Below are 27850 nucleotides of genomic sequence, written 5' to 3' on the forward strand. Positions count from 1 at the left end.
CCCAGTTAACACTGCATACAGTCATTTACATCATATGGTGCTTACAATAAAAAACTAGGCTGAGTACTATGTAACTCTAGTATCTGTTAATACCAATTAGTTTATTAATCATGGGTGCTGTTACCTTTAACAAACAACTGATCACTAATGGTCATAAAATAATGAACTCTCCCTCAATACTGATCATGCATACTGTTAGAGAAAATATATCCAGGGGCATGTCAGATAACCTTCAAGGTTGGTTGTTTGGATTTATCTAGTAAATCAAGATTCAGTTCAATAAAGCTAGACGTAATACCAATGAGCACAAAAGTGATCCAAACAGAAATTGTCATGAATATTAAGTGGCACAACTTGGTATTAGGGGCCCTGGCTGGCCGAGTGGTATAAGGCATATGCCTATACAGATCATTGACATCTCACCTCTGCATAGGCAGGAGTCTTGGATTGTCCAATGTGGGCGTGTGAGAATGCTTGCCAGTAACTTCTGAGGAATTTTAAACTGACATGTTTTGCATTGGCTATTCTTTTTCGAATTCATCATGAGAATTAGATCCTAATCACAGTTACACAAAGCATCTGATGCTGCAAAAGAACAAAACCCACCTGCATCCATACTTATTAAATCTGTGGCATTTAATTTAAAAAGCTCTAAATATTGATGGTTTTCTTGTTTTAAATAGGCCATGCAAGCACACACACGTTTCCAGAGTACTGATTGTGATTTGAAGCCTTAAAAAAAAAATATCAGTTTTATCCGACAACACAAATGAGATAAGATCCTACATAAAAAGCAGGAGGGTGAAATAAAACTTTAAAGCAACGATTTGTTTGATGATCACTGTATTTTGTTGCCAGTCACTGTCAACCACAATCAGAAAACATTTTAGGAGAGATTTACTTAATATTAAATGATATTATATGTGTATTTCAGTTATAAAAAGACACACAAGAAAAAGCATGTTTTAAATAGTCATGGACAGGGTTGATTCAATAGCACCAAGTGACCAGACATTCTGGGAAGACTCATGCTGGTGTTTTATCAGCACTGTAGTAAAAGTCACATGGGTCATGTAAGTACATTTACTGATATTTTAAAATTTAATCATAATATAGTTATAATAAAGTTTATTCAATCATGATTTTTGAGTGATCTACACATTGTTGTAACAAAATTTCCAGATGAAAATTATCGCTATGGACTTTTACAATGGAAATACGGCAAAACATTGGGTCAAGAAAGTTGATATTGTATTGAACTATTACTAGTACAACGGGAATCAAATATGACCATGTGAACAAGAAGTCGTGCATGTTTTCATACACCTCCTGTATGGCTGTTCAACTATAATTGGGAAAGAGGAGTAACATACAATCAGTTATATTCTTAGCTTGTACATATGACATTTCTTCAAAATGATAATTTAGCATATGTAAAATTTAACTCAAATAAATCTGAATTGACAACAGTATTTCTACTGTCTTTCATGTGTATGAAAGCACATATTTGCATGGGCAAAATAGGTTTTATGTATGAAGTGAAATAAAAGACATGACATACAATACAAAAGATATATAAGAAGTTGCATAACTGACACCAACTTATTGGACTTGTGTGCCGTTTTGTTTTCTTTTCCTGCAGGTGTTTTCCCATGCTTTGTTTATAAATGATGACATTGTCTCATCTGTTTGTGTTGATAGTACAATTTCTTCCAAACTGCAGGCATGTTCCCTCTTACACCATAGCATGCGACCAAAACCAGTTTAAATGGGATCAACCCACTTGCTTGACTGTGCCAAAAAATGTAGCAGTACGTTATCACTGAATTTGCCATCAAGCATTTTCGAGGAATTTATACAATAATCTTCAGTGGAATTTTGATCAACAAGGTGCAAAATAAAGTAAATAGATGCCATTTAAAGGTATTCGTAATCAAATTCTCCAAAATGACACCAATAACTGCAGAAAGTGACTTAGAATGCATATACAAGCTATGTAAATTGAACTATAGACCAGCTCATTGGAACAAAACTATCTGCCTGCCCAGTCTACCGCCTCATTGTAACAAAACTATCTGCTTGCCCAGTCTACAGCCTCACTGGAACAAAACTATCTGTCTGCCCAGTCGACATCCTCATTGGAACAAAACTATCTGCCTGCCCAGTCTACAGCCTCATTGGAACAAAACTATCTACCCAGTCTACATAGGTTGAAATGAGGCCATGTGAGTTGAGCTATAGACTTGACGAAAGCAGTGAAGATTGTCATCTACTAACACAGTAAGCTATGACAGGTCTTGATATGTTTTGTTTGCAGTTTGGTATACACCAAACAAATATATTATACAATGTTTGTAATATCAACAGACCAGTAAAACTAAAATGTTCATAGACAATGGCATTTTCATTAACCACTCACACCAGAAAATAATACTGATGCTAATTAAAGTTCACAATATGAAATGTATCATTTACCAGAGGAGATATGGTGTGTACAAATAATGAGACTATATTCCTCTACAGGTCCAGTCATGTATATCAACTATCATTTACGTTTCATAACAATTACTTAAATTCCTATACTTCACAATTTTGTCTCATATCCCATGGATGTTAAGGATAGACCCTGGGGCCAATGTTGGTTGCTTATCTAAACTAATACTTTCACTTTCATAGGTCATAAACACAAAACCAAACTTGTGTTTTGATCTAAACAATATTTTTTTAAATGGCATATGGTTTTAACAAATCCCATTGCAAAATTAAATTCATTCATTCTGAAGTCTTAGAACAAAACATGTACATAGTTTCGTATCTGTCTAGTGGTTTTTACAGAATCATTTTAGCAAAACAAAAGACCTCTTGCAAATTACTGCCATTACAAAATTTTACTGCAAACCTGTCTGTCTGCAAAAGGGAATGAAACCAGCATGAATGATTAGGTGCTGTAATGGCATTAGTTCTATATTTCCACAGCCAAATTCCTTTTTCAACTTAGGTTAAATTATTTTCTCAGAGTGTTTCAAAAAGGTTCTTTATCTATGTCTTTGGACTCTTCAATCTTAGGCTTCTTTCCAAACAATGTATAAGAGAAGTACCAGTCAAAGAAAAAGGAAATGATGCTATCAAATGCCACTCTGAACCGTGTGGGAAGGAAATAGAAATTAACAACCTGTGCAGGTGGCCAAATCACCCATTCCATACAGTACAATTTAGCCCCCTTCTCTTTCAAAGTCTTTCTAATATCTTCCAAGGATTTATTTTGTAACACTGTAATAACTGTTAGATAAGAACTTATCACAATTGGGGAACACAGAAATTGGTCAGCGACCAGTTTCTTCGCAATGATTTTAAATGTCCTTCCTGGCAACCACCAATCAAGGAGGTGGTACCAGTAGTGAACAAATGGTCCAATAAAAGTTCCTGTTGCACCCACATGGATGGATCGCCGTGTATCCCACACCAACTGCCTCTTCTTGGTTATCTCATTAAATTGCTCAAGGCCATCACCAAGGACAGATGAACCAATGGTAAGTACGGTGTTTGTGTACAGCAGATATTTATTTGAAAACAGAATTTTTCCAGTCTCTCTAAGCTTTAGGTAGAAAAACTTTCCTCCTGTTCTAAGACTCATTTATCACTGTAAATAAAAAGGGAATTTATTTAGACATGAAAAAACAGTTCATCGGAAGAACTTTATTTTACAGACAACCTTTGCTATTACTTTTGTGGAAACTTTTGCCATGGACATTTTTCTCCTTGAAGGAATTTAATCACAGCTCTTGTAAATATTTCTTCCCTTTCCCAACAAGTATATATGGTAAATTGTATGAAATTAGATATAACATGAATAAAGTTACAAACATAGTTAAGACAGCAATTTTTAGACCCTCCTAATAAGATACATACCATATATACTCGCTTATAAGAACAGATCAAATGCAAACTACCCAGACCCAGATCTTCCATCACATAATTTGCTGGCAGATCTGAGTTTGTGCAGTTTGTTAGGAATAATAATAATAATAATAATAATGCTTTATTTATAGAGGGTGACTCATTAGTCAAGGACTATTCTCCCCTGAGGCCCTCTTAAGGAGAGTATAACAATGCACATTATATGAAGATAGCAATAATTACTTTTTTTTATAACATATTTAGTATTAAAATACTAAATTCCATTATCTATTAGAAATTTATAAATCCTGTCAAGCTCAAATTTTGCACAGTTTCCCCATACATTAGAACAATAATCCATTGTTGGAAGAATATATGACTTGTAGTATAGATTGTAAGTTTCCATAGGTAAATATTTCTTGATTCTGCTGAGAAGGGCAATTTTGGATGACAGTGTTTTACAAAGCTTATGGTCATTCCATAATAAATTATTATCTATGGACACACCTACAAGCCTTTCATGTTTGACATTTTCTAATGGATGATTATTTATTGCAAGAGATAGTTTTGGGTTCCCTGACTTGTGTAGCTTTTGTGATGTCCCAAAAATCATACATTTTGTTTTACCTTCATTAATTACCATCCTATTTTGTTGTGCCCAGTTTTGGACTCTAATAAGGTCTGAGTTTAATCTTGTTTGGATAACTTCAGTATCAGAACTAGATGTATACAAGGTTGTATCATCTGCAAACAAATCTGTATTTGTGGATTCATTATTTAATGGTAGATCAATGATATAGATAAGGAAGAGGAGAGGGCCCAAAACTGAGCCTTGAGGGACTCCTGAACGAATAGTGCGAGTTTGAGAGCTAATATTGCCAATGCTTACTTGTTGAGACCTTTGGTTTAGGTACGATCTAAACCAGTTTAAAGAAGGATTGTCAAACCTGTAACAGTTCAACTTTTGCAGCAGAATTTCATGATCAACAAGATCAAAGGCTTTCTTGAAGTCATGGAAAACAATCCCAGTCATATGTCCATTATCCATTTCCTTCAGCCAAAGATCAATTAATTTAGTAAGTTCTGTTTGGCATGAGTGGTACTTTCTAAATCCTGATTGCGCTTTATGAAATAGAGAGTATGTTTCAAAAAATGTATAGACCTGAATGGCTACATGCTTTTCAAACAGTTTTGACAATACAAGTAGAATTTATATTGGTCTGTAATTTCCTGGATCCTCCTTTTCTCCTTTCGTAAAGATAGATGTAACCTTTGCTCATTTCAGTGTTTCTGGAAAATTACCACTCATTATACTTAAATTTAATGATATGCGTTAGTGACTTTGTTATTACTGGTGCAGCAATTTTAAGAATTTGTGGACCAATACCATCCAATCCAGAGGATTTATTAATATTCACCTTAATTATCATATCAAAAACATCAGCTTCACTAACATTAGCTACTGAAAAATAATTATCATCAGGATAAATAACAGAAGAGCATCAAGTTCAATTAGGATGTTAGTCTGGTTCTGAATACTGTTACTGGAGATGCTTATGAAGAAATTGTTGAACATTTCCATGATGTCTTGTACAGATATTGCTATATCATCATTTTGCTTAAGTCTAGGGGGAAGACAACTGTTCTTGGGTGGGTTCAGCTCTTTTAGATGCTTCCACAATGTTTTGGTACTCTTACTTTCATTAATGGCCTGTTTATAGTAGTTCTCTTTTGCCTTATCTATCAAGTGCTTAGTTTTATTCCTCCACTTTCTATAGCTTTTCATGTCTTTTTTCTTGTGGAAATTATCTCTTAGGTGCCTAGCCTCATTGATCTCAGGGGTAATCCACTTGGGTGTAATTTGGTGTTTAACCCTTTTTGTTCTAATTGGGGCAAGCTTGTCTAAGACTGCATTGAACATCTGATACCATTTGTCTAAAGCAGTGTTGGCATCAGCTATATTGCAGCCTGATTGGAAGGGTTTGCAAACTAAATCATTTAAGAACATTTGCTCATCAAACTGTTTGAAGTCCCTGTATTGTATTTCAATGTGCTGGCCATACACAAATCTGTTTATAGAATTATAATTATTACATTGGAATATGTACACATATTCTAATGCATTTTGTTGCTGGATACGTGTTGCATAGGCCTGAACATCAAAGCCTTCTACCTATTGGTATGTGCACAACTTTTGCTTATGTCCTAGTTCGTTACAAAGATGGCAACAAATCTGTTTTCCATGCAGACACTGCTGTGTTACATGACCGTGTTCTCCACAATACAAGCAGTTGTCTGACTCATGCCTAACCCCTTTTATATGTCTTATGTACTGGTCTATATTCCTAAGGAGCATGGCAGTACCTCTGTTGGACAAGTGGATTTGGTCTCACTGGTATAATTGTTGGTTCACTCGGTTGTCTTTGAAGAAGGTCCTGCATTGCGGAACAAAGAGTATTTGGAAATTTTCACACAACATACTTAGGGTGTCATTTAGTTCAGTCATAAGTACATCCCTTCTTGGCGGTAGACCTGAGATGATTATTTTACACTCTGTGTTTTTGGTTGTTGTTGTTGTTATTGTTCTAGGGTTTAATGCCATTTTTCAGCACAGGATAGGCTATACATGGCGGCCAGTATAACTGGTGGAGGAAGAACCTTGGAAAACCCAGGGAAGAACCACCGACCCACGAGAAGCTACTGGCAGGCTTTCCCATGTACCCATGCTAGCCGAGCCTTGGACTCGAACCCATGCAGACAGAGGTGAGATGGCAGTGATCCGGAACGGTGAGCGCTTTAGACCACTCAGGGCCCCCTGTGTTTTTGGACCTGAGGGCATACAACAAGCTTTCATCATCATCCTCAATGCCCTTTAAAGATTGGCCATTACTGTAATTATTCCCACCAATGAGAGGAATTACAGTATGATATGGTGACATATCCATTTCCAATATTTTTTCTGTAATAGTGTTAATAGTTGCAACTCTATGGGTTTTTACGTCAGTTTTATATAATCCTCTTGTTCTTACTCCTTTGATTATTGAAGAACCAATGAGAAGAGATCTGTCTTTAACTATGTTGTTGATTTTGACAAGGGGGGGGGGGGGTTTCAGATGCACTGCTTGAACTTCTTGTTTTCCATGACTAGACTGACTTAGAGTTTGGTGACTGCTGTATTTAGTATTTGTATTTAATTTAGCTTCTTGCTGTGGGTAATTGGAGGTTGTCTTTAGAACAGTTTCTTCTGTACCTGGATTTGATGTTGAGTGAGACACATGATTGTCAGTGTTTACAGCATGTGCTTTAGCTAATTTTTGGCTCTGACCATCTAATACCTGCAGAAGAGACTTATCTTGTTTAATTGATGTGGTTGCATCTGTTTGTGTGTATAATGATTTTTTTCTTATAACTGGTTTTGGTATGGTCTGAGTGCCCTGACATGCTCTTGTGTTTTGGTCCTTTGACATGTTTGTGTATTGTTTTTTCTGGGTTTTCTGGTATACTTTTTTTGCCCCTGGTTTATCCACCTGAACACTGTAGACTCTTTGATTTTAGTGCAGAGAGTTCCTGTTCTAACCTTTCTACTTGGGTCTGGAGAATACCTATCACTACTACGCACTGTATGGAGGTACAAGTCTGGTTATGGGTTCCATGGAACTCAAAGGAATTTGTTGCATCTATCATAAACTGAGATCCTGGAGTTTCCTCCACATTGATAGCAATCTGGCTTATTTCATGTAAAGCTGTGTTACTGTTGACTGGATTTGGAGATCTGTGGGCTTCAGGGATGGGTGTTGAAGCCCTTGGCTATAAGGTAATTGATCTCAATCTGGTGTTGTCTACCATTTGCTGACAAGTGTTGATAAAATAATGTACCCATTCTGTGTAGCCTGGCCCTTGTACATGAACTTTACCAGTTGTTATGTATAGAGTTACTGTGGCAGAATCTGTATCCTTGGATTTGTAGATCAGTCCATTTTGTGAGTGTCCATGCTGGAAGTGTAGATTCTCATCCAAGAATTTCTTGATTGTTGGAATTTTGTTGGAGTCAGCTGTGATTGTTATACTCTGCATATCATATTGGATTTTAAGAAAGCTTGGAACTGAAAAGGAGGAGTCAGCCATGTTGGATTTTGGTGTTACACAATCTTGTTAGGTTGAATCAATTTCAAGTGAATATTTCTGTTCAGTATCGAGTGTGTCTATTTTCTTCATATCATTTAAGAGATCCTCTTGGGTAAATCCTGAAAATGAATCTGACGAATCTGATTTGAAATATGAGTACATCAAGTGAGACAGTGAAGAAATGGCCATATTTGTTTTACTGTTCTTTTGTCTGAATATGCAAACATGCAAATCTGTACTTATATCCACAGACTGAGCTTACTAAGTTACCCTGGCACTTTATGCACTGCCTAATTTAGTTGCTGGTAGCACTTAGAACTAGTATATTTTCTTCTGTACAGCTGTATTTCCGAATGTTTCAGGAGCTGGTTAAGAGTTTCATACAATGGTGGCCATTTTGTTTTTGTAATCAGTACAACATACAAAATTGACCCTGATCTGCAAGCAAATTATGCTATGGCAGATCTGGATCTATGTTGTTTCCAGTTTAATTCAACTTATAAGCCAGTACATATGGTACTTATGTTTTAGACCCTACTAGTACTAATACATGTACGTAGCCCTGATAAATGGACTTGAAATTCTACTTTCAAACGTAAACTACCAGTAGCTACATTTCTGTGTGAGAACCACAAATATCTGTTGCCATCTTACATTTGGTGTGATATGTATAAACTAGAACAAGTGCAAAATGGAGTTTACGGGTGGGGTGTAAATCTACTTATAATGACGCACGGTCTAACAACCACAGGTTACCCCATCAAGTTGAACTGCTGTCACCACAACCTTCAATTTCTATACACATCATTTGAACTAGTCCAAACCACACTCACAATGGAACAAAGGTCAGTCCACTTTGTCTGCCTCAACCACCCTCCTCCTAGTAGAAAACAAAGGCTGACTGAATCTCTCTTTTTGGATAAGTTTTCGAATCTCCAGGAGTATGGAAATTCAATAGGTTTCAACCTTATTCTTGGAGATTTCAACATTCCCTTGACTGTCTTGGAAACCCATACACATCAAAACCCCTAGATTCCATTCAGTCAGTTAATCAACCCACCCACAAAAATGGTCATATTTTAGACTGGATTCTTCATAGACCTGATGGTAATATTCTATGGTCCTCCCTGGTATCCCATGAACTTGCATCGGATCACCTCTGCATTATATGCCATCTTGACGTATCAGTCCCTAACCCTCCACCTATATCTGCTACTAAGAGGAACCTCCATATGATAAATAGAAGCAAACTAATGCATGACATCCAAGCAAACCTAACAACTTGCTTACCTCCTACTGTAGTACAACTTGATAAATGCCTGTGTTCATTGCTTGCCAAACATGCACAAGCAACCAAGCACAGAATACATGTATCAATTCAAAAGTGTTCTCTGTGGTATAGCAGTATTAGGGACCAGCTTTGCTCTGCTAAGAGACTGCTGTACAGCTGAGAGGCTTTGGCTTTCCACCAGACTCACTAATCACAAACAAATCTATGAAGCCGCTAAGAAGGTCACAAACATAGTCCATGCAGTGAAATCAGCCCACAACAGTACTAAGATGATGGAAAGTTCCAGCTGCAAAGAGCTCTTCAAGATTACTAACAAGCTAATGTCAAGGAAGAAATATACACCACTTCCAACTACCTTCTCTCCAGCTGACCTTCCGGACCTGTTTGCAAATTACTTAAGTGACAAAATACAAACCCTCAGAGATAATCATAAGCTTGAAAACACAATTTCAATTGACATGTCATCACCATACAGTTGCAATACAGAATATCAGCAGCAACTCTTAGCAGCATTTGAACCTTTCTCTATGGATTTAGTACATACAATTGTGATGAAGAGTGCATCCAAGTCATGAGAACTTGATCCAATTCCAACATCACTGCTTCTTGAGTGCTTCGATCCAATATTGCCTTCACTAACTGATGTTATTAATAACGCTCTGTCATCCTCGGAATTTCCATCATTTTTCGAAACTGCCACTGTAAAGCAACTGCTTAAGAAACCAATGCTTGACCATAATGATTTAAAGAACTACTGCCCAGTTTCTTATCTCCCATTCATATAAAAAAATCTTGGAAAATGTTGTTCTATCCTAACTTGTATCTCATCTGAATGCAATTAGTCTTTTTATCAATGTGCAGTCTGCATATCGCCCTTGCCACAGTACTGAAACTACTCTTTTGAAAGTAGTTAAAGACCTCTTTGTTTTGGATAGCAGAAAGATTAGTCCTTGATTTGTCTGCAGCATTTGACACAACAGACCATGATATGTTACTTCACTATCTCCAGCATGTATTTGGCATTCATGATACAACCTTATTGAGGCTCAAGTCCTACTTGGTCAACGGGACACAAATTGTGTCTTCAAATGGAATACACTCCAGCCCAGTTGATCTATGTTGTGGTCTTCCAGAGGGGTCTGTTCTTGGACTTGTTCTCTTCATTCTATACACTCAGCCGCTCTCAAGTGTCATAGGTCATCATCCAGTGTCTCACCAATTGTACGCTGATGACACCCAAATAAACAAATCTAGTCACCCAACCAAAGTTGATGCTACCATCCAAGGTGCATTTCTGATGTAAAATCATGGATGACATGTAACAAGCTGCAGATGAATGATGATAAAACTAAAGCCATTCTGATCACAACACAGACTTTCTCATTCACATCCTTTACCTCAAACAATAAATATCAGCAACTCCAGCATCAAATTCACAATCAGTACAAAACCTACGTGTTACTCTCGACAGTATTCTCACATTGCACCAAAATGTCATAAACATATGCAAGGCTGCACATCTTGCACTGAGACACATGAGCTCCATCCACAAATATCTTTCAGTTGATGCCACTAAAACACTTGAGTTCATTAGTACTTTCAAGACTGGACTATTGTAACTCAATTCTGTCTGGATAATTTTAATATCGGATCATCCTTAAAGTACCACGATCAGAGCACACATCCTCCTGCTCTGTACCCTACACTGGCTATCCATTTGATCCAGAATCAAACACAAAATTTGTTCTCTGTGCTACGTTTCACTGATAGACTCCAGTCCAACATACCTATCTGACCTCAATGATGTGTACATACCAGCAAGATACTTACGCTCCTGGTACATGCCATGTAGTATTCTTTTTTCAAGGATGAAGACTGTTGATTGGACATTACAGCAGAGTGGTAGGAGGGTCTATGGCAAAAGCAACAGGCAGCCATATTAGACACTGGTTATCATATGAATCATCTTGAATAAGAATCAACTGCACATAACAAATGTCTTTAACTGAAAACCCCATGTTGATATGACCATCTTCTGTTCAGGAGAAGTAGTATAAGGAGATTTTTAAGATGGCTACCATGGTGCCAGTATTGGATTTCAGATCAGCACCACTTTCATTTAGGACCAACTACAATGCATGTGTAAAGTTTCAATGCTATCCTCCAAGTTGTTTAAGAGGAGTAGTGATAACAAACTTGCCTAATGGGCAGACAGCTGACGCACAACAGATGACTGACAAGTTCTTCAGGTGACTATGAGTAGGCCTGAAAATCATTAAGACCCATACAAATATCATGTTAGTGGAAGTATTATGCAACATCTTGTATGTTTTTGGACACCAATAATCATTTGCCAAGTGATGGTGCACAAATGTCAGGAAGATTTCTGTTGATTTGTGATCACATCTTTTTTTTAAATAACAATAAATTAAAAAAACATACTTTAACTCTAGAATTCAACACTGTATCATAGGTCTTGCTAGAACTTCAAAACTAGGAGTCCAGGACTCCCATTTTGGTAAAAATAGAAGTCCCACCAGCAAATGTTGCAGTTCCCTCCCAAGAAACTGACAATTACAAGAACTATTGCTTGCCATTGAGTTTAATTTCTACATTCTTTATAACACCTACATAGCTCTTGTGTGTCCATCAGAGTGAGACTGAATTTTGTCCAAACACTAAGCTTGGCATCACACACTTTCTTACACTCAGCTAGTACTGTCCCATCTGAACTATCAGTTCTTGGAACTTTAGCACTCTTTTGAATCTTGTTACAATCTTCGTCAGGTTGCCATTTAATCCCCAAACACTAATCCAAATTTGCGAATGGCATTTTGTCTAAGTCTCAACATGTCTTGATTCTGAGGTCACGTGCACTGCTTATACCACTACATCCAGAAATGAACACGATAATGAAAGCTAAAGCTAAAGTTGTTTATTTTATGTACTCTTATAAATATCCTCTGGGTCTTTCTGCCTCCGAATACAATCAATGTAAATATCAGTATATATTCCCACCAAGCCACCAGCCACAGTCAAAGTCTTGGAACTTGCCACCCAGCTATTTGCATCATGTTCCCTTCATGTACTCTTATAATGGCAACATGTACATCAGGGGGTCTTTCAGCCACTGTATTCTGTCATTGTAAATATCAGTACAGCTAACTGATCAACACATTTTCCCCATACTTTGAATCCTTCTATGATTTTGGAACACATACATTTTATTATATGACATATTTATGCCAACATTTTTGAGACTTTTCACAGAAAAATTACTATCTTATGATCTAACCTACATGGCTTTACCTGATCCCATTAAAATCACCTGAATGTTGTATGATGGCGCATACACTACATGATTCGTACCTGCTTTTTTGAAATGGATAAAATGAAACAGAATTTTGCAGACACAAAAAGCTTATGTACCAAGGACTCAGCCATTGGAATTTTCATGCATGTATATGTACTTTTATTTGGATGTTTGATTGCCAAGAGAACCCTGGAACTCATGTTCGAAGGAAAAATGAAGGGAATTAATCATAACAGAACATATATTTATCAAAAGGTGTTGCTAATATCGCGTTCTCCATTTCTGACCTAGCCTCATAAACTTTTGTTGCTTAAGAGAACATATATAGTGGCCACCAATACTTACACAGATGAAATGGACACAAAGATAAATACCATGCAAAAAACTACGTAACTCATTTTTATCCAGCTAGCAAGTCCTCATAAAGATCCTTACTAACTATTCTGACGGGATAAATAACTTCCCGTCATAATAGGCATTCAGTGATCTACCAGTGTGATTGAAAATGTTGACTACTTAGAATGGTGTACTGTATTCTTAAGTTTTACAATAACATGTAACTGTCAGTGATGATGCTTTGTTAGTTTGGTAGTGTAAGTTCTGCATATTTCCCATAAAATATACTTTTATCATACAGTTTATGGCTAACTCAGCAATTTTTATGTCAAATCAGCATTCTCTACCTTTTTCCTTATTTATATCAATTATATCAAATTACGATAGTTTCTGTCCAATGGTAAATAAGCAATTTTGTTGTAACAGTTATTTTCTTGCCATAGCCTTTCTTGAAATTAGCTGGATCTTGATTTTTACCTATGTTATTTTCTAAATTTTTTACAGTGGCACCTTCATGGTTTTTGTCCCTGATTATTTGAACTTCTGAAGAAATGATGAATGATGCCAGTAAAAATATTTTGAGTTTTCAAAACAGTACAGACAAGATATTGCAAATCATTGTCATTTAATTACATAAGTATAGTTCATAAAATAAATATAATATATTTTGCTTACATGTACCCTTTTCATATAACATTATGAATTGTTGCAATTTGATTCTGCAATAATGTATGTTTTTGAATAGAACATATCTACCAAAGTCAAAATTATGATAAAACTACAAAAAGGTTTTGGGAAAGCCCAAATGTTTTTTAAAAATAATTTTCTGATAAAATTTATTTTGTTGTTATGTGCCATTGATGTTGCTCTAGGTTCAGGAGAATTGAATTAAAGTGGTACCATAGTGTCGGGTAATTCTACGCAACAATACAGCATTTCTGTAAACATTGGATCATGTGCTGCCTTTGGTCTAAAGTCCAATTTGTATCAAGAAATAACGACCTTTCTTTAATGTAGAAGAGTGATTTCATAAAGTGAACATTAATATCCAAAATTTCTACTCTAAATGCATATGAAAATGTGATTTGTAAATGTCAACAAGAAGACCCACTATATGACCTTCTTCAACTTGTAACCCCCAAAACACTATTTTATATTTATCTTTTAGAATCATACTTATAAATAAATACATTATATAAAAGATGGAAATGTTTACCTTAGAACAATGCTGCATCTTTTTTTCTTCTAATTTTGCAAGAAGTTCTCCCACAAGTACTTTATCGTCTGCTACCCAACGTGTCAACTTGCCACAAGAATGGGATTCTCAAGAAATCCCCTGGCATATACAGTAGTATGTTTCTATATTCTTTAGTAATTATTTCCCTATGATCGAGAAGTTATAAACACATCCCATCCTTTCCACTGTTGTTTTTCTTCCAGATAATAGCTTATTTTAATAAAATGTTGAACTTTTACTAATTTTTACAAGATCAGTTATGTTTGCTTAATATTTTATATGATTTATTGGCATTGTCATGTTGAATTTTGTAAAACCAGCTATAAACCTGACCGAGTTAATTGACTGAAATACTGACTGAAAGAGTCCAAAGTAATGTATTTCATTTCCATAACCCAATGCATAGACATTACATCTTTCAAAGCCATGTGCAGAACAGACCAACATATCACAAGTCATGCAAATACAGGGGTGGTTGCTCATGTATCCAAAATTAATATTATTTTGAAAAGAATATTCTGGTGATAACTGCCTCTTTTCAAATGGTAAGCATTGCAGTATTTTATTTTCCCCAATCAGTCAACTTCAGTATGCATTTTGCACCAACATTGGTTGATGGAAACCTTTGATGTGCAGAAAAGTCAGATTGCAGTGTGTGTGTGTGTGTGTGTGTGTGTGTGTGTGTGTGTATATATATATATATATATATATATATATATATATATATATATATATATAATGCTTCACCAGCCATTACATGTGTCAGTGATCCAGCTAAACATAAAAAGAGGGGCGCTATGCCCAGCCCAACATTTTTAGTATCCCTGTCAAATTTATGATGCCTTTGAAAACCCCTATCAAATTTAAAAGTTCCCTGATCATTCGCTTCCAAAATTTTAATCTGTTCTGGTACCTTGCTCTTGGCCAGTTTTGCCACAGCCTTACTATTGATTAACTCAGTTTTTATCATTAAGGCACAATATTGATGCATGCGCAAAGTGAGAAATGCCTACCACATGGTTCACTTGCACAGACGGTATCTAAGCAAAAGAAGAAAGTGACAGAATATTTTTGTACTTTCATTTTTTCCCATCAAATTTGTCACGAGGTTGAAATGTTTATTTTATTCCTATTTGATACCCATATCTTGAACCATCATCAAGAGTTGCTGTCTTGACTAAAACCGTTTCTGTTGGGTATGTGTTGCTTGAAATCATATGAAAAGAAAACCACAGCATTTTTTGCTTATATACTCTTACTTATGTGTGTATAAAGAAATAATTATTTATGAGCGGTAGCCCTCAATTTACTTTAATTTATTCTTTTTTTTTCTCCATTTATACACATCTTTAATTAACTGTACAATTTACTCTAATTTATCCAAAGCGCACAATATGTAGATTGGCATATTTCTTTCTCAACGTCAGTACAATGAAGAAATGGAATACGAACACTGACTTGTCTTTATAATGAAATTAACATATCTGACAATTACAAGAATGATGTTTCAACAAAAAGTAGCTTTTCTAAAAGATTATATTCTTTCCATTATACAAAGAGAGAAAGAAATTTTACTTGAAGTTTCATGGTTGTAAATTATATATTAATTTTCAAATTATCGTATTTTGTGTGGACGATAAAGTCATTTATTATTGTTGTTGTTGTGTTATTATTAATTTCATCACAAATCTGAAACTTCGAACTATATGAATATTATTTTAACATGAAGAGTAAAATGAATTTGTTTCAGATTCTCTCAAAACGAACCTACCAAGGAAACCAAAACAAATGAGATGGCAACAGACCCAAAACCTATAACCTTTAATAAAGAATCCTAGCTTTTAGTTACATATTGTTTGAAATAGTGTATAGTTTGAGAAATAAATGATGCTGAGTCAAAGTCACTTATTTTTTCTCTTTTTTACTGGTTACTATGTGATATCCATTCACACATGATGTGCCCTATCTTGAAACATTGTCCAACCATGCATAGTGACCTAGTCAGCACCCCTGTCATGAAATCCTAGCTGGAACACTGTCTGTCATACCTGTCCAATCAAATACGACCAAGTAGTCCTACAATGTAAGACATAACACATGTTATTTTTTGTTTTAGTGCTATGTCTTACTATCCAAATAACGGGCTTGTATAGCGTGTTCCGATGTTGGTTGACAATGGAAGTTGGAACAAGCTGTCAAAGTTTCAGGAATATCTCACTCATGGCAGCCCGTATCAACACTCTTCCACAAATTGATATGTAATTAATATACTTACTGTGCTGTTTTTATCCTAGTGGAATCAAAATCTTACACTAGCAAATAGATGCATTTTCATGTTCCACTGACATGCATTTGAATTTGTTGAAATGCGACAGTAGTTGAGGTATGCCGAAGTATGTTCAAGTAGGGTCATGTGGGGATGTTTCTTGAACAAAATGAAACGTTGCTTACAGCTCCAAAAGGCATAATATATTTTTATTTGCTTCATTAAAGAATAATATTTCAACTTAACCTGATTTTGGCATTCCAGGCTTTCATCACTTTTCAGCCAAATGAAATGTAGGCCAATGACACTTGAAAACCGGCCAATTTCTTTTGTGAGAATTTGAATTTATTAGAGAAAAGACATCAGAATAAGTCAAGACTGAATAAAACATTATGACTTTATTTTTTAGAAAAGCATCATTATTTTAGTTGCCAGTTATGTGAGATATTCCTGAAAATTTGACTTTCGTTACAATGCTAGTCAACATCAAAACAAACTACACAATGTCGTTAGTTATGCATTAGGACCCTGATGCCCAAAACAAATATCAGCATCGAGGTCTTACATATAGGACTAACGACCAAGCTACTTTATCACATGAAGTATGCTATAAATAACAGGAAAAATGTAAATAATTCATAACAAACCACTTCAAGTTTAAATTTGCTTTTTTTTTAATCATTATTCAAACACACTTCAATCATAATACACTCATCTTCATGAGTACTGTATTTCGGGTTTTCAATATATTTCAGGGTTTCTCGTAACCAATAATCCGTGCATTAAGTTCTTAAGTGAGTCTAAACCAGGATTCAAAGGATAAATGCGTCAAAGGTACAAAACTGTTTGGCATGACCTTGTTTTTCTTTCCGAATGTCATGGTTACCTATCTTGCTGATGTAATACATGGCATACATCAAGCATTAACAGATAAACTACATTATCACAGAATATTTACTGTGCTGGATATTATGAGCCCCTAGGCCCGGGTGGCATGATTTATCCAAATACACCCAAAATCTGCACAAATATACCAAATACAGCCCCAAATACTCTCAAATACTGTCCAGAAACAAGCACGTGATACCTTTACTATGAAATAAATTTTTAAATTCATTGCATAGTTAAGGTCTGGGTCAAAATGAAACACGTTAAATTTACTAAAGCAATTAGAAATTCTTTGTAACGTAACGAACATATCCAATTACCATTTGCTCAGAAATTATTACCTATTTGCACCAAACATTATAATGAATTATGTTAAATATTCAATAAAGCAGTTTGTTAAAACAATGGAATGTCATCATTATTTGTATAAAAAAATTGTCATTTAAACCATCTGCAGAAAGTTCCTTTGAGTATATATTTTATGTGTACATATGGTAAGTACTAGAAAAACTAAATGCGCAAAGGTGGCACAGAGACGATATATATTTACAATACTAAAAAATATTTACAGTTGATACAAAGTTAAGACTAAGAAATGTTTGATTTGTCTATATGTTGATCATTATACTTCTTTTCTCTACTTATTTAAATATTTGCAAATAGGGAAATTACTTCTCTCCTTTTTTTGTACTGACCATGAAATGTCCTTGTGTAACATTCTAAACATTTAATTAAATGTTGAGAGAATGAATAGGTATAGATATTGAATTTATATCAATAAAAACTGTTTACTGTTGATGCAACATTTAAGGTATAGGGTAGTGAAGTGCTACTGTAATCAGATTGACATGTGTTTATCGCATGTTACAATCGCAAGTAGCCAAGTACATACTCACTACCTCAGTTAGCATTGCGGTACTAAAAAGATGGTCCAAATGATTTTCAACAACAAATATGTAACATTTAAGCTGTCCCATGCTTTTGGTTTGGCAAAATCGTCCTGTGAGAAAGCCTAGCCAATATACTTGTTGAAAAACCACAATGTGGACTCTCTTGGGAAGGAGCAGCGCACATTTGTGGACTGATTTATATATAAATTGTATATGTATCGTATTTAGATGCAAAGAAAATTAAATCTATTACATCTTTTTTATCTCTTTATCTTTTTTCATGTTAGTGTAAATGTTAAAAGATTTTAATCTTTTTTTTTCAATCCACTTTTTTATATGTAAACAATAAAGAGTTTTGATGTTCTGTATCAATTATTCCTTTGTCATCTCTTTATACTTACACATCTTAAATTGTGGATTCATGCAGTACTAGTTAAATAATATCATTATGCATTGGGAAATCAAAGCACTTTCATTAATGTAAAACACAATATTAAATTCAAAACTGTGGGACTTAAAAAGCAGGGTCCACATCCCTAGTCACAAGTAGACAAATGTATAGCAAATTCTTAACAAGCTAAAATAAAAAAAAATAGTCCAGTACAATACTATTCAATAACCTTTTTCAATTTTCTATGCGTATCTTTGTATGTGTTTACTATTATGACCAAGATTGTTCTAAATGATCGCATCTTTCTTTCCGAGTTAGAATCAGTTTTCTGCATTTTATATATATATATATATATATATATATATATATATATATATATATATATATATATATATATATATATATATATATGTATACACACACACACACATCTCGGAAATGCTTAATTATGTGTATTTGGATGCCAATTTTTTTTTTCTTGGATGCAGAAAATCACTGAGGCGGGAGTCCTCCGTAATGCAATAGGTGTGTGACAAAATTCAAAGACTTGCCAGTCCTGCTTCAGCCACCTGCTTTGTGGGAAAATGTGTTGATCAATTAGCTGTGCTGATATTTACAATGACAGAACTGAGTGACTGAAAGACCCCTTGATGTAGGTACATGTTGCCATTACAAGAGTACATCAAAAAGAACACGATGCAATAGCTGGGCGGCAAGTTCAAAAGCTTTGACTGGCAGCTGGGTGGTAATTGTACTTCTATTTTACAGTGACTGAATTCAGAGTCGGAAAGACCCAGAGATGTAAATGCGGTCATTTATAAAAGTACATCAAATAAACAACTTTAGCTTTCATTATCGTGTTCATTTCTGAATGTATCGGAATAAGTAGTGCACATGATCTCAGAATCAAGATATGCTGAGACTTAGAATGCCATTAGTAAATTTGGATAAGTAATTTTGGGTTAAACGGCAAACTTACGAACGAGATTCAGAAGAGTGATAAAGCTGCTAGAATTGATAGCTGAGATAGGACAGTAGCTAACTGTAGGAAAGAGTGTGATGCCTAGCTTAGAGGTACATTGACTGACCATACTTTTTTTTTAAAATGCCCCTCGCCTTAGCCTGATTGGTTCAAGTGTTGTAGTGAAATGTATTCATCAGGATATCAGTAGCTAGGCCTAGTTTTGATATCAATTAGATTGACAAACAAACTTGCCCATTCACAAGCATATGTTTTGATAGCTGATTAACCATTAACCGTTTTCCGAGTAAGGCAGAACCAATCAATTTCCTGCATGACATCATTTGATGATAAAACATACAAACGTGTTTTAAGATCAGAATCAGTGATCTGCCTCTTGCAGACTATTTCGTTATAAAATTAGTTTGAAACTGTTAAGTGAACCAGTAGGCATAACGGGAAATAATGGCGGACTTCACTAAAGCCGGGATGTACCAGTTTATTAGATTGTCTGTTTTCGTAAATCATCGGGCAAATATTTTCAGAAAAAATATATAAATCATTGAAGGCAAAGCCAAGATCTTATTTTATTAAAGATTTAACTTTAAAATGCAAATTATGTAGGTCAGAAACGTATGGGACAATGCTACTGTATGTTGTGGAATTTGTGAGATGCGCTTAAAGGTCTACGCTGTTTTCCGACTTGACACGTATTTGCGAAAATACGGGGAAAAACCAGCAAACAGATACTATTTAACCATTGCCTAAAATTACTATGAGGACGTAGACAAATATATAAACCATAAATTTGCAATCCTGTCAATGGACTGTTCTAATAAAACTATATTAAAGTGAGTGATTACATTACGGAAACCTCTCCATCTAAAAATAGAAGTACTCACGTCTGTGTTGATTCTGTAGGAAAGAATGGACTGCAACTTTTGATGGTGGGACTCCTATTTTTACCAAAATGGGAGTCCTGGACTCCAAGTATTAAAATCCTAGTGAGACCACTGTATATATATATATATATATATATATATATATATATATATATATATATATATATATATATATATTCTTATTTTACATGTTTAGGTTGGAATAAACAGGAACACAAGAATGAATGAAAACAACGCAAGCTTTGAAAAATATAATAATTTACTTCCCTGGAACAATTCTGTAAAAATGAAAAAATATGAACTTATGGTTTACAGAATCAAAATCCAAAAATAATTCAAGAATAATCCACAAATCAAATTTTAGGAGTCCTCATAATAAAATGTTCTAATGATTTCAAGTTCGAGTCCCAGTGAAGAATCCAAGATGGAAGATGATGATATATCATAACCTGCAGTGTGTTGAAGACTACAGTTCCTTGTAGAAACAAGAAATAATCCTTTGGTTTTGGAAATCCAAATAAATTTTGATCAAGAATTCTGTATGAACACACGTATATTTTCTGGGAAAAAATTGTTTTAATCCTTTTGAATCCAAGTAATTTGAAATAACTCCAAACAACGCAACACCTTCAAGTATAAAGAAAAAGCCCAACTGAGAATATCTCTCCAAAACAAAGGTTATATCGCATTCTAAAATGCAAAAGAATGGTCATGTGATCATGTTCCAGAACCTGTCGAAATTATTTACTTGTTAAAAATAAAGTACACCCTGTGTCACCTGACGAAAACCAATCATTTTACTCTAAGAAATAAAAAAGTGTTTACATCTTAAATCAGTAGTCCCATCATGATCTCGACAACAAGCAATAATTTTAAAATAAAAATTGAACTTATTTACCTGGTTTCCACTAATTTTGAATCAAGGTCAACACCTGGTGTTTACTAAAACAAACAGTCACGATCAAACTATTTTCTGGAAAAGTTTTTAAAACTGACAATTAAATAAAAAATAAATATATATATATAAGCGAAGCCAGTCACAAATTGCATGCATTGGTGTTTTTTTAATTTATTTTATCATTTAACATTATATATATATGTGTGTGTCTGTGTGTGTGTGGATCGTCAGATAGGTTGCAAGAGTTGTGTAGTCACGTGACTAGGAATGCAAATGGCCAGATCCAGGTCAAATTACAGAAACAATGGACTTTCATCTCGTCTGCCAGTGCATTAAAGACAGAATGAATGCTATGATCGCAATTTCTGAGAAAATGAATCATATTCCTATCATTTTTATGCAGGTATATCTCAAGGAAAGGTGCTTCGAGTTTGCTGGGCTGGCTAGTAAACAGCTACCCCATGCTGACACCGAATGGTGTCGACGAATTCCAATTTTTCGATAGGGTATTGACCATAACCCTACACCCCAGCATATAGTCCAAGTTTCCTCTGACCCCTGCCACCCCATTTTTTGTTGTTGTTGTTGTAGGGTTTAATGTCATTTTTCAGCAGACGATAGGCTTTACATAGCGGCCAGTATTAATGGTGGAGGAAGAACACGGGAAAACCCCGGAAAGAACCACTGAGCCATGAGAAGCTACTGGCGAGCTTTCTCACATACCCACATTAGCCGAATCCTCGACTTGAACCCACACAGGCAGAGGTGAGATGGCAGTGATCCGTAATGGACAGCGCTTTAGACCACTTGGCCACTCACCCCCCTCCATGTTTTGATATTTGGACATTTATGTTGGGGCGTAGGGTCAGAGCGCATTCCCTGACACCATTTGGTGTCGGCATGGGGTAGCCACTTTCTAGTCGACCCAGCACACTTGAACGACCTTCATCGAGATATACATGCATGAAATCAATAGGAATAATATATTTTTTGAAAAATCGTGAGCATTGCATTCATCATGTCTTTAATCTGCTGACAGAGGAGACGAAAGTAAGTCGTTGCTGAAATTTGACCAGGATCTGGCCATTTGCATTCCGAGTCACATGACTATACAAATCTTGGAACATACATGTCAATGACATTAGAGGTCACATAGTCACATTATATCGATAAAAAACAAATTTCCCAAGTTGTTGTACATAGATTTGGGCATATTATATAGCAGTCACTTGATGTTTGTAAATAAATATAATGCACACTTAATTCTCAACATATTTATTCTGAGAACAATGAACAGAGACCAGTCGGTATCGCAGCAGGGTGGAGAAAACCATTTACAAGAAGTACCGAGCACACGTCAGCTACGTTTTTTTTGTTGGTATCACGTGATGACCACATCGACACATGCTCTTCATAATGAATCTGGTTTTCTTCAAATTGCTGCAACATTTACAGATTTTTGTTGTTGTTTTCAGAATAAATATTTTGAGAAGTTTGTTTTTTCAATTTTCTATAAAAATTACATGACTTTTATTTATATGTCCAATTTGTTTTCCTACAGCAACACTATAAATCGTTTGTCGTTGATATCACGTGACTGTATGACCTCTGATGTCAGTGAGATGTAAGGTTGCGAGATTTGTGTAGTCACGTGACTAGGAATGCAAATGACCAGATCCAGGTCAAACTTTTGCAACGATGTACTTTCTTCTTGTGTATCAGTGGATTAAAGACATAACAAATGCTATAATCACAATTTCTGAGAAAATAAATCATATTCCTATCGATTTCATGCTGGTTTAACTCGGACTACCCAACATAAATCTCCAAATATAAAAAATGGGGTGGCAAGGGTCAGAGGAAACTCAGACTATCCCGACACTGTCGATAATTTCCAAGCAAATGGTTGTTGCTGTTGTGGGGTTTAACGCCATTTTTCAGCACACGATAGGCTATGTATGGCGGCCAGTATTAATGGTGGAGGAAGAACTCCGGGAAGAACCACCGACCCACGAGAAGCTACTGGCAAGCTTTCTCACATACCCACATTGGTCGAATCCTAGACTCGAACCCACGCAGTCAGAGGTGAGATGGCAGTGATCCGTAACGGTGAGCGCTTTAGACCACTCGGCCACTAGGGGCCCCCCAAGCAAATGGTAATTGGAGATGTTCGTTACGTTTCGTACAAAGAATTTCTAACTGCTTTAGTAATTTAACGTATTTTATTTTAACCAATAGTTTAACTTTTCAATTAATTTTAAAACCTCTTTAGTTGTAAATGTATCACATGCTTGTTTCTGGACAGTACTCGAGAGCATTTGGGCAGTTCTTGGGTACATTTGGGCAGTATTTGGGTAAATCGTGCCGGCGCTAGGCCTTCCCGCAATCTTGTGTTACATAAGGTCATAAGTAGTAATATGATACAACAGGTCGATCATGCAATAGTTTTCACATTCGTTTGGTTAAATTCAAAGAACTACTTACAAAGTTTTGTTTCGGAGCATAAAATGGTTGAGCAGTATGAAATATATGTAGGTTTTGTATCATTACGTTCGACGCTCCAAACCCCGCCTCTGTTTGCCTTGCATCAAACGAATGGCTTGCAACAATCCAACTCTAACACCTCGTGGCTTTTCTACAAAACAGTGTATGCAACAATCAGTTCGTCCAAGATATCACGGAAAAGGCAGAGAGTGATCCGATTAACGATCCAAATATCACTCGGTCATTTCCGTTAAGCAATCTCGGTAGGGGTTGTGTGAAGGTAATCCGCCTCTGGCGGACTGCACAACAAATTTCACAACAGCAAAGACCAAGATATCCAAATTTTGTATGTTCTCCTTCCGCCGCCATATTCTCCAAAGTAATCTAGGACACAGGGTACTAATTCAACTCCAATAGTAAACATATGGAAACACCATCATATTCAAAATTCAATAATTTAAAATTTCTGGGTGCTGACGATGAGACCTATAATTCTCCATGCACATCTAACCTTGGTGCAAGCTTATGTGTGGAGAACACCATATGACCGCGGCATTTTGTTTACACACATGCATGAAACACATGTTATTGATTCTGCACCAAATGGATCAGGTGTTACTTTCATTATTGAGGATTTCTGTGTATAGCCTGTAAGAATGCTAAAATTGCATCAGTAGAAATTTGTCTATATTTTTTTAAATTACATATAGGATAAGCTCTCAAAAGATATTTTAACTAAAATTTTAATTTTCATTATTAACCAATTATGGACCACCAAACCCGTAAATACTCTATTACCCATTTCTAGACTGGCTCACAGTTCTTCCGTATAATTAGTACCGTGTGTCCTCTAACAGTGGCACGGATCACTTTAGAGTCTTTTTTTTTCTTGACTTGAGGAAAAAGTTTTCGATTCCCACCAAAATATTACTCGGACAATTTTCATTAGTTTGGGAATAATCTCTGATATTTGTATAAGAATTTAAAGTAATTTATTGCTTTTGATAATAATCCTTTGGCGAAGTGCACCATATATATTTCTAAAAAGAAGCCCGTAAATATTCCGATAGAAACTTTGACAAATTTCGCCACCATGTCCTTTTTATAAATAAGCAAAAGTGGTTCCAGATATAGTTATCAGTTGCATCGAGTTTCGTGTTACTTTCATTAATTTCTAGAAAAGCCGATAATATTTTGATTGCAATCGCTCACATACTCAATGGATTACCTATCTGTAAAGATAACTTCATGATCTAATCTATTCTGATATGGTCTGAGCCGTAAGAGAAGTGGAGGATTTATGGTGCTAACTTAGCTCCTCAGCAAATACAATCATATTAGAAATCCAAGAACTTAACATTTCTGAAAGCTGATGACCAAAGAGTCTGGGCTTATTTCAGAAGAGTAAGGTAATGAAGTTCACACACACACACACACACACACACACACACACACCAACAAACAAACAAACAAACAAAAGGAAAAAAGAAGTGCCGTATAATTAAGGCAAGTTTTCTAATTAACTATTTAATTTTGATATGTATTCTCCTTTAGCACCAGAAATTTAAAAAGAAATAACCACTGAACAAACCTAAATAATAATAATAATAATAATAATAATAATAATAATAATAATAATAATATTATTATTATTATTATTATTATTATTATTATTATTAAGAAGAAGAAGAAGAAGAAGGAGGAGGAGGAGGAGAACAAGAAGAATTAAACTACCTCAGTGGGTGGTAAATCCGACCAAAAGTTTTTATGTTCATTGGGAAGGAAAGATAGCGCCTATTCTCAAGCTGTTTGCACACATACGTACATACATACATACATACACACCCACACCCACACATTCACATATATATTACGTAAGCTTGATTTTGGGTACTGAAAACCTATAGAGGTGTATACGTCAATGAAAATCTACGACGTAGTTTGATTTGGCTATATTGAAGCCTTTCCAAGTGCTGACGTCAGCTCAACTCTACTATGTAGTATCTGTCCGGATGTGAGATTGGAAAATGCAGATTGAATTTCCGTATCATCAACGTCATGTCAAAAGTAAAATTACTATATATATATATATATATATATATATATATATATATATATATATATATAGTGTCAATTTTTATATCAGCTTAATATACTTAACAGACTGGGTCTCGCTTCTGAACAGATTGTCCAAACACATAGCACAATGAGCCTATTATAAATCGTTTCGTAGATCTAAATGATTATCGTGTGTTACGTGTTTAGGCTTTAATAAAAAGTAGCAAAGAAAAAGTGAAAACAACAAGCTTTGTAAAATTTAACAAATAATTTATTTCACCGGAAAAACAATGTTAAAATGAAAAGAAAAAAAAAAAGAACTTACGGTTTTAAGAATCAAATCCAAAAATAATCTAAGAATTATTCAATTAGAAGTTCTAATAATAATATTCTAATGAATCTGAGTTCGAGTACCGACGCAAATCAAAAATGGAAGGCGATGGCAGTAGTGAGGGGGGGGGGGGGCGATATAGGGACAATGGGACTTATCATTAAAAACACCCCTGGGCCTGTATAGGGACTATGTAAATTTAACATGGAGAAAAATCGTGGGCCTGTATAGGGACAAGGGAAATTAACATGGGAATCTATTTTGGGTCACTCTAGGGACAAGGGAAATTTAACATGGGAGAAAAAAAGCAATTCTAGGGACAAGGGGAATTGAACATGGGAACAGAGTTTGGGCCTGTCTAGGGACTAGGGGAAATGGAACAGGGTCGGGACCCTATTTTAATATGGTCCCGACCTGAGGGGTCTCTATTTTTTTTTTGTTTTAAAAAATAAAAAAATAAAAAAGGGTAGGCAATTGAAAGTCAATCTCTTTTCGAGACCTATGAGTGGCCCTGAAAAGGGCCTTTGGGTTTCTTCTTCTTCTTCTAACTCCTCCACTTCTTCCACCATCCCCTTATCTTTCCCAAAATTCCTTTCTTCTTCCTCTTCTTCTCCTCCTCTGTTATCCAGTCAGGATGGCCCATCTCTCTAAATTTCTGTTGGATCTTCATCCAGTTGTTATTTAATCTTTCAAACTCTAATTTCTTCTTCTTATTCTCTTCTTCCTTTCTCTCTTTGCTCCATTTTTCTTTTATCTTCATCACTTCTACTTTCATTACTCTCTAATTAGTTCTTCTGCTTTTATCAACTGGTTACAACCCCACTTTACGTACCACCAGTCAGTCCACTGAAAGCTATTTTCTAGGAAGCTCCTGACTTCTATGATATGATCCAAGGCTTCCTTTAAAGTACCTACTCTCACGTAAGGTGGGTCAATGCATCCTCTGATTCTTTCTACTTCTTCCTCAATCATTCCCCCTATTTGATCTTTTGCTACTCCAAGACTCTTCACATTGTTCAGGCTACCTTCAAATCTTCCTTCCTTATTCAATCTTTCTACTACATAAGTCCCATCCATGATCCAAAAATAGGTATGTCTCAAATCGTTAAATAATTTTGTCACCTCCATCTTCTTTGTTTATTCCTTAGAATGGTGCGAACGACTAATACTGTGGATTCGTATAGTGAAAGCGCGGACGTGATGGAAAACATCCCCCTAAAACAAAATTGATCTTACCTAGATTATCACTTAAAACGCGTGGACGTGAAGGAAAACATCCCCTACTTTTCTCATTTCATATGATCTACTATCCACATACGTGAAACAGCAATAAACAAACCCCTAATCTACTATCCACACACGCAAAGCATTAAAATGAAACCCTAATCTACTATTCACATGAACCAACTTAAGCTATTACATAACCCAATAATCTACTATCCACACAAACGTACGTGAGCGCTTACAAACAGACACACACACACACACACACACAAAACACACACTCACACAAATAAAAAGAGTAAGTGTTTATATTCACACTACTCTACATACACACATTGGCAAATCGATTATTTCTTTT

At 35.4% G+C, this 27850-nt stretch overlaps 1 protein-coding gene and 1 long non-coding RNA gene across 3 annotated transcripts; one reads left to right on the forward strand and one right to left on the reverse strand.

The window, feature by feature from the left end:
* Positions 1–826: 826 nt before the first annotated feature.
* LOC149780922 (mpv17-like protein 2) lies at positions 827–25666 on the reverse strand. 2 transcript variants are annotated; one of them, XM_089938022.1, is made up of 3 exons: positions 25614–25651; positions 23880–24030; positions 827–3640 (listed from the first exon to the last, which is right to left on the reverse strand). In XM_089938022.1, exon 3 carries the CDS (start codon positions 3632–3634, stop codon positions 3023–3025), a length of 612 nt encoding a protein of 203 aa, XP_089794148.1. In that variant the 5' UTR covers positions 3635–3640; positions 23880–24030; positions 25614–25651; the 3' UTR covers positions 827–3022. The 2 variants fall into 2 exon arrangements, with proteins under 2 accessions (XP_089794148.1, XP_089794149.1); XM_089938023.1 differs by lacking the exon at positions 23880–24030 and having other exon boundaries at positions 25614–25666.
* On the forward strand, positions 937–16271 carry LOC149780923 (uncharacterized). Its single transcript, XR_016415161.1, has 2 exons — positions 937–1073; positions 15950–16271. It is a non-coding gene; the product is annotated as an uncharacterized LOC149780923 (long non-coding RNA).
* Positions 25667–27850: the final 2184 nt, after the last annotated feature.

The sequence above is a fragment of the Sinohyriopsis cumingii genome, chromosome 16, assembly GCF_028554795.1.
Source record: "Sinohyriopsis cumingii isolate HCF-2022 chromosome 16, ASM2855479v2, whole genome shotgun sequence".
Taxonomy (NCBI): Eukaryota; Metazoa; Mollusca; class Bivalvia; order Unionida; family Unionidae; genus Sinohyriopsis; species Sinohyriopsis cumingii.